The sequence below is a fragment of the Dichomitus squalens genome, assembly GCF_000275845.1.
Source record: "Dichomitus squalens LYAD-421 SS1 unplaced genomic scaffold DICSQscaffold_23, whole genome shotgun sequence".
Classification (NCBI taxonomy): domain Eukaryota; kingdom Fungi; phylum Basidiomycota; class Agaricomycetes; order Polyporales; family Polyporaceae; genus Dichomitus; species Dichomitus squalens.
Window position 1 is genome coordinate 318,741 of NW_006766905.1, and position 10,198 is coordinate 328,938.

At 53.7% G+C, this 10,198-nt stretch overlaps 3 protein-coding genes across 3 annotated transcripts in view; 1 reads left to right on the forward strand and 2 right to left on the reverse strand.

Annotated features, from left to right (window-relative positions):
• Positions 1–1,016, reverse strand: part of DICSQDRAFT_181599 (alcohol oxidase) — a 3,801-nt gene extending 2,785 nt beyond the window's left edge. Inside the window, exons 1-6 of the mRNA XM_007367191.1 lie at positions 928–1,016; positions 787–863; positions 656–731; positions 454–599; positions 204–398; positions 49–141 (exon numbers count right to left, since the gene is read on the reverse strand). Of these exons, the coding sequence (XP_007367253.1) occupies positions 49–141; positions 204–398; positions 454–599; positions 656–731; positions 787–863; positions 928–965 (625 nt within the window). The 5' untranslated portion in view covers positions 966–1,016. The remainder of the gene's footprint in view (positions 1–48; positions 142–203; positions 399–453; positions 600–655; positions 732–786; positions 864–927) is intronic.
• A 2,312-nt stretch (positions 1,017–3,328) lies between these two features.
• Positions 3,329–6,101, forward strand: DICSQDRAFT_63701 (RdRP-domain-containing protein; the record flags this gene model as incomplete). Its single annotated transcript, XM_007367192.1, has 11 exons — positions 3,329–3,552; positions 3,617–3,812; positions 3,871–4,009; positions 4,059–4,436; positions 4,494–4,728; positions 4,783–4,805; positions 4,860–4,919; positions 4,974–5,326; positions 5,387–5,831; positions 5,897–5,945; positions 5,999–6,101. 11 exons carry the CDS (start codon positions 3,329–3,331, stop codon positions 6,099–6,101), a joined length of 2,205 nt encoding a protein of 734 aa, XP_007367254.1.
• Positions 6,102–7,688: 1,587 nt separating this feature from the next.
• The window catches only part of DICSQDRAFT_148159 (MFS general substrate transporter), a gene marked incomplete at both ends in the record, with an annotated part of 8,329 nt that continues 5,819 nt past the window's right edge, over positions 7,689–10,198 (reverse strand). The window contains 9 exons of the mRNA XM_007367193.1: positions 7,689–8,027; positions 8,095–8,190; positions 8,240–8,508; positions 8,559–8,605; positions 8,659–8,868; positions 8,934–9,042; positions 9,108–9,150; positions 9,203–9,345; positions 9,400–9,518. Coding sequence (XP_007367255.1) covers positions 7,689–8,027; positions 8,095–8,190; positions 8,240–8,508; positions 8,559–8,605; positions 8,659–8,868; positions 8,934–9,042; positions 9,108–9,150; positions 9,203–9,345; positions 9,400–9,518 — 1,375 coding nt within the window. The remainder of the gene's footprint in view (positions 8,028–8,094; positions 8,191–8,239; positions 8,509–8,558; positions 8,606–8,658; positions 8,869–8,933; positions 9,043–9,107; positions 9,151–9,202; positions 9,346–9,399; positions 9,519–10,198) is intronic.

The window sequence follows — 10,198 nt, forward strand, 5'->3', positions numbered from 1 at the left end:
AAGGATCATTACTCGGTTTACGTTATGGCTAAGTAGTATGGCCCATACCAGTTGCGGCATCGGAACGACGGCCGGTATGGCGATTGATATACTTCGCCCAGATCTCAGCGCCGTGAGCGGTCTTCAGATCCTGAATATCATCTGCCGCGAACGCGTGTCATCTTTTATTCAAGATGCGAAAACCTTGAGAATCTGAAACCTACCGCTATAGGGAACGCCAATGGCGTGCGCTGCGCGGAGGAAGTCTTGAGCCACAGGCTGAATCTGTCCACCGTTGCTGATGGCGATAGGGCCGTCGTAGCCGTGAGTGTCGTTGTTCACCGGCTTCTGGTAGTTCTCGAGACGCTTCATGAGGGGGAGGAGGTCGTTCGCGGTCCAGCCCTCCATCTTGAAGTCGTCTGTGTAGTATAAGTCAAGTTAACAGTTACTACTATACGTCCTCGACCAACTTACCCCAGTCGGAAGCGGATGCACGAGTGTACATCTGGAAGTTGATACTGGAACCACCGCCTAAGATATTCGCGCAAGGCACGATGGCCTGGCGACCACGGAGGTACGACGACTTCATGGTGTCCGTGTAGAACGTGGCTTTGTCATTCCTGGGATACTGTGGTAAGCGACCCTTCGTGACTCTGCAGGACCCAAAGGCACTTACACCCCATCGCGCTGCATGTTGCGCACGTAAATACCGGGGCGGTACACCCAGGGGTCATCGCGGTTGTTTGCACCACCTAGCACAACATAATGTCAAAGGCAAGACTTGGGCTCCAACAGGTCTGTACGTACCCTCAATGAGCATGACCTTGAGGGTGGGGTCGGCATAGGCGAGACGGCCAGCAACGACGGACCCAGCGGGACCACCACTGTGGGAAGGGTCAAGACATGCTTAGTATCGGGATAGAAGAAGACAAGAGTTTCTCAGCGTACCCGCATACGATGACATCGACTTCCTCTGGGTGACCCATGTCAGCGCGCGGGCGAGCAGGTGAGCAGCGGTAAAATTAGAGATGGGAGCCTCGACTGAGGTGGGGTCCTCCAATTCTTTCGAGGGGCTTTTATGTCGTCCTTGGTATGGCTGTTATCTCTCGCCTGCCGCTGGAGTTCCCAAGAGGTCAACGCGAAGTCATGGGCCCTCCCACAACGGATGCGATACGCATAAGCAGGGAAGTCAGCTGGACGGGGGCACTGAAGACGGTTTAGCACAGAACCCCCGGGGTTGCAAACCATACGCCGGAATGGGGGTCCTCATGGGAACATGACTGCCCCCTTGGCGGAGTGAAGAATGGATTGTCCGTAACCCGCAGCGGCCATGGGGCCGTTGTATTGACGCCACCAGATAGGGTGCAAAGTGAAGAGGTTCTATAGACGTACTAACTTCTTGAACTACCCACGACTACCCTTGCCCCAACGTCAGCACAACTAATAGACATTGGACTTGAATGGGACAACTTACTCAACGAAAGAAGATAGGCAATGTTTTTGCCATTATACAGACTTCAATACCAGCGCTCTGGTACTCTGCCAAAGACACTCAGGAGAACCTACGTCAAGAGTTTGGTCGCGTTCTGCATCAAAATGGAGTGGAACCACGGCGTAACGCCCAGGAAGTCGGTTTACCGACTGCAGAGGTCGCCGAAGGGAGCACTTCTCCCCTCCGCACGATCATGAGGTCGAGGCATATGATGATTGGATGGCCTCGAGTTCCTTCTCAATTCAACGAATGTGATCAAGCATTCGGAAGACAAGAACGAGACGTCCCGAAGGGACGCATGAATGTGCGAAAAGACGGCCGTATCCATCCGTGCCTCGCAGTCATACGGCTTCGCGCGGGAGGACTACGACATGTGGCTCTCACCCTACCACTTCAAGTTCGCATTGGAGGGCTCGGTCGCGGCCGCCGTTGCATGTTCAACGGACCAACGAGCCGCGTTACATTTCTCTAGGCTACAGCCAACAAATGGGCACGAGTCTTCCAATAGTTTGGCTTCATCTTGGGGGTCTCTTGACTTCATCTATCAATAGCCTTCGACAGGGGTTAGAGCTACCAGGAGACTGGACGAGTGACATACCAGAACTGTGAGGTGCAGCTGACCATAGATGCCGAGACACCGTGATCGCCAACTCAATCATGCTCCCAATTCAGTTCACGAGAACGCCTTGCTGAGCGGAGTACGTCTACCATTCAGTGTCCCTGGGAGATTTGGGGAAGTCATTAGTCCATAGTCGACGTGTGAAGAGGACCTGAAGAGGTGGTACAGAACCAAGTACCAAGCGCCGGTAGCCACCCGCGCCAGTTCGAGTTCGAGTTCAGCTGACCAGCGCCGACCCCAGGGTAGCACCGCTCGAACTGTTGTTTCTTGGATCCGAGGTGCGCACTGCAAGCCTGAGTACGCTAGGGATTTAGTAGCTCCATATGACCTTCAAGTGGTACAGAAAGAGCGTTGTGCTTGGAGATCGGTACGCTCGTGACGACGCTCGGCCTCCCGAGCCCCACATCCCTCATCCGTTTGTCACCGATATGTCATAGAAAGACGGTTAGTATCTTCGCGAAGACGTAGGGAATAGGATCATGACAGGATCATATGTCCTCGGACCCTCGTATCAATTCAAATTCGCGGCTGAGGTCTCAACACATCCCCCAGTTACCTCCGCAGCCTTTGTATGGCCCTGCAAATCTAGGGGATGCACGGTGTACCGACTGGGCTTTCCAGGACGGCACGGTAGCACTATTCGTGCCTGATCTGCCTGCGTTCGTGCCTATGCGATGCATGACAAGCCGCTTCGCGCATACTGGGAAGCTCTGGTCTACACTCAGCAGCCCCAGATACACATGCACATGCGTCATTTGCACTTGACCGCGCCGACAGTAGATGGATGAGTAAGCTTCCATGACTTCAAGGCCGATGCGCGTAGATCTTTGGAGTATATGTCCTTTTGCTCGCTCGCGGTGGGAACTTGTTATGAAGCTATCAGCACGGTAGGTCCGTTGTCGCTGGCGACAGAAACCCGTGCCAGTGGAAGGGCAGTCTGGTAGCAGTTTAGGACAACTTGAATGTCCTACCAAAGTCAACCATTCTTCCCATGTAACAATGATTGGGGGAGCAGCATGTTACACTTCGTCCAAGGAGTCCTCACTGAGTCACTTGGCATGAAGAGCGGACTATGGTCCGGACATGGTCGATTGTTATGATCTCGAGTGCGAAGCGGGGCATACTCGTCGGCTACCATAATTGGGAATTCGAACATTGACGGCGGCCCAGGTACCGCAGTCGTCGCCTCCCTTCGCACTGCCTCACGACCTGTTACGCCCTGGAACGCTCCCTTTTCCATGTTACAAAAAGTCCTTGTTTCTATTAGTACAGCAGTATGCCAAGACGGAGTCAACATCAGCAACAAAGAACAACAAAGTCATCCAGAAACGCGTGCGACGCGTCTAGTGCAAGATACGACGCGTTTCTTGCTCGTCTCAGTCAACAAGAAGGCTAGAGATAGCACGCTGCGACAAACGCTAGCGAGATGGATTTACGAGGGCATCGAACACAACGGCACTGTGTTAGCTTTGGCTTGACTTCCACTTCGTCTGAACAGCAACACTCAACTTGGACCTATCCCACAGATACCGGTTTCTCGGATATACGGAGTCCCAGGTGAAAGCCGGCAAGCTCATGTTCTTTCATGAGGGCGAGGGGTGGACCGTGGAGCGCATGCTCGAGAGCTTCGGGGATCTTCCTGGTGTGTACCTGAAGTCTGGGTACGGCAAGTATGCCGCACGGTTGGGATTGTCCTTCTCATCCACGGTGCAGTCACTTGATGTACGAGAACTCCGTTACACCTTCTTCTCCGTTCACTGCTTAATATGGGCCCTCGTAGATACCCTTAGAGTGTGCAATTGAGATTCCCGACCTCACGGCTCCGGACGGCTCTCTCCACAGCGACGGTTGCGGTATGATCCGTGACAGCTTCGCGGCTCAGCTGTGCGCACGACACAACTTACCGCCGGACACAACAGGTGCGTGTGAGTATGTAAGCACACCCTACCTTCTTGACGTCTTGTGCAGTGTTTCAAGTCCGTCGTGGAGGCATCAAAGGGCTTCTAGTCCGCTATCCGGACAATGAGTTCGACGTGCGCTGCAGAACACACTCCCGAACGCGTGGAGGTCATTACATGATCGCCTACCGCCCCTCCATGTTCAAATACGCTGGCGGCCCAACATGCCTTGAACTGAACAATCACAACTCGCCCTCAGCGTCAGCGCGGCTCAACGTGCAGTTCATGGCGCTACTGCTCACGCTTGGGGTTCCTTTTGCGATCTTCCAGAGACTCGTGCTGGATCAGCTGGACCTCATTGGAAGCATTTTGACTGATCGTGAGAAAGCGCTCCAGTACGTCAAGGGTGAACTGGACGCAGCTGCAGAGGACGACTTCGCTCAGGGCCGTAAGTCCATCGATACCACTTCTCGTTGTGGTCCTTCCTCTAAACATATGATTGTAGTGTACGCAATGCTTCTCGCGCGTCAGGATCTATCCGAGCCGTACGTAAGGCACAAGCTTGAAACCTTCCAGAGAAAACAGTACATTACCCTGCGCAACAAGATGAGTCTCAGGATCCCGGATTCTGCTTACCTCTTCGGCGTAGTCGATGAAGCAGGTGTTCTTGCGCCGAACGAGGTGCATGTGAATCTACCCAATCGGAGCGGTGTTCTCGTGAGGGATGTGATTGTGGGGCGGTGAGGCAGATCATTCATTTTACTGTCTTGGTGCCTGACTGGACTGTCCCCCAGGAATCCTTCTTACTATCCCGGAGGTAAGTTGGGGCTCCCATCCATGTCATGGCGCCGATGTCTAAAGTTACCAATAGACTTTCGGAAGCTTCGTGCCGTCGATCACCCGTCGCTTCGGCACCATCGCAACTGCATCGGTAAGTGCGCCCCACGGACAGCCCCTCCCCATATCTGAACACAACTCCACCCAGTGTTCTCATCGAATGCTGCTCACTCGATACCAGACACTATCGCTGGTGGCGATCTCGATGGTGACATGTACTTCGTCTGCTGGGACCCTTGCCTTATCCCTCCGAGGGAGGCGCCCCCGTTTAGCCGCCCGCAGTCTGCTACTGCTGCCGCACAGGCAGGCACTGCCCCGGCTTCGGCCACTCGCCAGCTCTCTAATATGCCTAAGGCCGCCATCGATACGTTCATGCAGCTCAAATTCAGTAGGCTGCTTGGTATGATGGCGAAAGAGTGGACGCGGCAGGTCGAGCTGACGCCGGATCTCGCGAGGTCGGCGTACTGTCAAGAGCTCGTTCCGCTCATCGAATCTGCGCTGGTGCGTACTCGGCAAGTACAACAAGAGGTATCATCACCTCACACACATTCATCTCGACAGGATCTGATGAAGTCCGGCGAGGATTTCGCGAGGCTTGAGAAACGGTTCAAGCAGCTGCAGTCGCGCCATGCTGGCCACAATCTGGATGACTTCAAGAGCCCCATTCAGCGTCTGCGCGACCTCATACCGGAAGGAGAAGGCGAAAAGTTGCAGAATCTCAGCGGTCGGCACGATTTGTCGTTGATCCTCCGAGATGAAGATCCTACTCGGTGGAATCGCCACCTATCAGAGGCTGTGAACGTACTCCCCAGGTTCAACAAGGAGCTCTCCAAGGCCATCAACCTTGACAGCGATTATGGTCAGTTACGCAGCATATGCGGCATCAAACCTCGCACTTACACCAGTCACTTCCCAGCGGAGAGCTATGCTTTGTCTGCTGATCGTGACTCGAAGAATCGGCGCGCAGATATGGTGAAGCAGTCATACCAGTCCCTGTATTTTGGAGGTCCAAGTTCTGCTCGTTCAGGATCTAGGCAGACGATTGACTTGTGCAACTTTGGCCGTAAATAGGGGGCAGCAAGGAACAGCAGTGCGAGCAGCGAATGCGAGCCTCCGCGTGGTTTGTACTATGCAGAAATATTGTAACAACAGGTGCTCATTTAACGGAGTCAGGTATTACTATGGCTACACGCAAGACAAACCAGCGTTCGCCTGGCTTGGGGAGAGATATCTCAACGAAATCAAAGCTTGTGAGCGAACCATCCCTTCTAGCTGAAGGAGGGCTGTATTGACTATTGTATGCAGGGTGGTCAAACGGCAACCGGCCGCCGCTCTTTGTGGGAGCTGCAATTCCCCGTCCAGCTGTCTGCACCGCTGCGCCTCTCTCACGGGTTGACACACAAGAAACTCTTATTGACCAGCCTTGCAAGACCTCTCAATATTCCTCTTTCTCGGAGACCCGGAATGAAGTACCCATGGAGATCGACGGCGAGATGATCCCGGACGACGAACCGCCAGTCCGCCACAAGCATCAGGCGCCGGGTGAATGCGAGGTCCGCAGGCGCGATACCGTACTGAACGAGCATGTCGACGTTGGTATATGTCGATCTCGTCCAAGATGCATCGAGTCCATGCAATCGAACGCTCCTGTCGAGCTTGTCCGTGTCGCCGTCACGAGTGACCCCACACCCAAAGCACCTGTGGCTACAAAGATATCTGTGCCCCCCGGCAGATGCTCCGTTTCCACGCACGAGTGGACAGTCATATCTTCCAACGGATTCGCGCGGCGCTATCTCTGCAAGTGCGGGATTGAGGTTCGGGAGAAGAAAGACAATGGTTTTTGGATCGCAGTGCAGTATACTATCGGCGAGCCTCGCGACGCTAACCATACGCCACCCCAGCCTCGACATCTTCATCCCGGACCCGAGCCGGACAAGTCACCTGTTCCCAAGAGACGGGCTGTCTTGGTACCTGTGCAAGGAGACTACTCACTCGACGATGACTCTGACGACTCGATCTATATGTCCGCTGATGAACGCACATCCCAATTGCCTATACACGAGCTATCTCTCCCATCTCGTCTTCGACGTTCTTCTGCAGATCGGACCTCTGGGGGAACCACGGTCTCTGACGCTCCCAGTTCTTTGTCTGGACTTCCGTTGCGACGTCTCCCCCGTCGTCCTGATTCGGATAGTTTGAGCGCCGTAGGACGTTCTCGTCAAGTCTCGGGCTCGCGCCGAACGTCCGATTCTACGGCGGAGTTCCGCACTCCCGCTTCCCCTGCAATAGAACTGTCCCCTTCTGGCGCACTCTCACCGTCCGTCATCACCTCCCAGTGGCCTTTAGTCTCAGCGAACCCGAAACCCACGGCTCCCATCGCAACACACTTCGCGCCGCAATGCAGCATCAGCGGAGCCTTTCATCGCTGGAAAGTCTGGGGGAACGCTACTCATCGTCGCTATACGTGCCTCGGCTGCTCTACGGTGGTGAAGGAGCGAAAGTTTGGGCAGCCCCAGGTCTGGGTTCCCGCCGATTGAACAACTTGTTGTGCACGCTTTGGTGACCGCTGTATCTTATGTCTATCTGTGTTGTTGCTACCGTCCCGCCCAGGCGTTACATATACATTCATTACGGAATTGTACCATACTGTGCACATGTTTATACGCATCTCGCGATACCTATAATAATCCCCACACTTGGCCCCGACCGCGATACCTCCTGACCAACCCTTCCTATAGCTAGGTACATTGTAGTGGTACGATTCTATATTAACGATTCGCCCTTTACGAGTAAGTAGACTATGCAGGTGGCAGCTAGTGCCTACTGTACAGAGTAGTCGAGTATGCCATGTATGCAGAGCATCTTATGGCTTCACTCCAGCCCTCTCCGCATCCATCTCCGCCGATCGCTCTTTGAGCGCGTATGTACCGTCCGTGTGTCGGAGCATTGGAATCTCCTTGAGCAGGAAAACAGATAATAGGCCCGTCGCACAGAACCCTATCATGACCTTCCAGATTACTGAGAAGCTCGCCGCGAAGGCATCTTGTACCTCGGTTTTCAGAGGCTCTTCCAAAGAAGGTATCATGGGAATCGTGGCATAAGCGATCTCGACGCCTTCGGGATATCGCGCGACAAATGACTTCGGGAGTCTGCTCTTCAGTTGGTTCTGTAAGATAACTCCTGCGATAGTAATTCCCCAGGTCTGCGGAGAATTGGAATGGTACCCGAGTGAGTGGTCTAAAACCGGCTCGTCACCAGGAGCGACTGACCTGGGCAAACGAACGACAGAACGAGAAGAAACCGAGGGCAGCGGCGATCCTGGTAACTGGGAGCGGTGCGAGGACGGGGTATATCACTGCCGCCCACTTCAAAACACATGAGAGCATGTGAGGAATCGTAAACATCAGCACTCACCACAATGCCAACACCTGCTGCCATGAGAAATTGGAAGCCAACCAATTGTCCCATGGGAGTCGTGGGTCGCAGTAATGTTAAAAGTCCGAACCCGATTATGGATAAGACCCAGCCCAGAAGATTAATCGGACGATATGTTTGGGTGATCTTGGTAGTAACGCCACAAAGTATAGCGAATGGGGAGATGACTAGTGCGATCGGTAGGGTATCGACACTTGACCGCATAGGTGATGCCCCCTTGCAAGCCTGGAAGTACACGGGTATGTAGTCTCAAGACGTAGTGTCAGCGTGACTCCGACTACTTGTATAGCATGCTTACAGATTGCAGCCAAAGCCACGATACCGTGGACAAACGTAGCGAAGTTACTACATTTTCGTCAACTCATCAGGTGGAGTAACAGTTGAGAAATAGAACCCACGCAGCAAGGACTGTGCGGTTATTCAGCACATCCAGTGGCAAACTTGGCTCCACCACGACCGCACGCTCGTAGGCAAAGAATATCGCCATAAGAGCAATGCCCAATACCAAGGGAATCAGCACATGGGCAGAGCTCCATGAATAGCGGATCCCGCCCCAAGTAAGGCCAATGAGGGTCAGCGTGGAGCCTGCCACCATTAGGGCATTGCCACTGCCAGTGGAGACCCTGTTAGCCTAGCTCTACGATTATGCACATCAACGGGGAAGAACACGTACAACCAATCCATTCGAACCAGTTTTGCCCAGATGGATCCTTCAGGAGAGTGAAGGTGCAGGAAGACGGCTGTCAAGAAAGCTGCGACCCCCGTCACGGGTAGGTTGAGGTCTGCACATGAGGAGGTACGTTGCTACTGGTTAATGGCAGTGTTCTGCTTGCGGGTTGCAACTTACAGAATATCCACCTCCATGACGCCTTATCAGATAGAACTCCGCCCTGCGGAAAGCCTTTCAACCCGCATTTTTGCAATGAGAATTACCGAACTTACAACCACTGGTCCAATACCAGAAGCCATAGAATAGGCCAGAATCAGATATCCTTGATAGGTACCTCTCTCCGCCAGTGGTACTAAATCTGAAGTAATGATTTCCGTCAACAGAAATATCGCACCACCACCGAGCCCCTGGACGACTTATACGGAGTAAATCAGCTCAGTGCACATATTGCGAGAGATATGGTACTAACCTCGGGCTACGATCAACAAGTTCATATCCTGCGCCGCTCCGGCCAATGCACTTCCTAGTGCAAAGAGCGTGATGCTAGCAAGCAGCAAGTGCTTCCGGCCAAATACGTCCGCAAAGCGACTGCACGGGAAGAGAATAGCGGTACTGGCTAGTGTTGCCGCCAAGCCGGGCCGGCTTATCCAGCTAGCTCAGCTTGTCAACTAGACGCCCAGCTTGTTGCAAGAAGCTAAGCTAAGCCGAAACGCCTAGAAACGAGCTGATCGTCAGCTCGTTTTCAAGCCAGCTCGCGGGCTAGCTCCATTGATGATGTCATAATTACCAAAGTTGGTATCTCGTAGGACCGGGAGGTCCCGGGACAGCCGCGACTTCAATTACTTCGAGATGCTTGGCTGCCATGGTATGGCCTGGTAATTCCTGGATGGATGTGTTGACTCCTCACGAGTCATGCCTTGAGCACAGCGGTAATCCTCATAATATCAAAGGCAGCAGTCACCCTCGGCACAGAACAGCCTGGGAATGTGCGCTACAATTGTCGCGGCGACTAGGCGCGTAGACTCGGGCCGACGTTCGGCGACGACCCCGTAGGCGAGCGGCAAGGAGCCGAAAGGGAAAGAGAGAGAGAGAGAGGGATAAACGTGACAAGAAACTCGACGAGGGCAGAGCGGAGGCCGGCACGAAGGCACGAGACCTACGAAAGCTAGTCTTCACGCAGAGAGCGACAGACTAGTCCCAATGACCAAGTTATACATTAGCAATCAAAGAGAGATACAACGCTATGGTCACTCACCTAGTCCCAATGA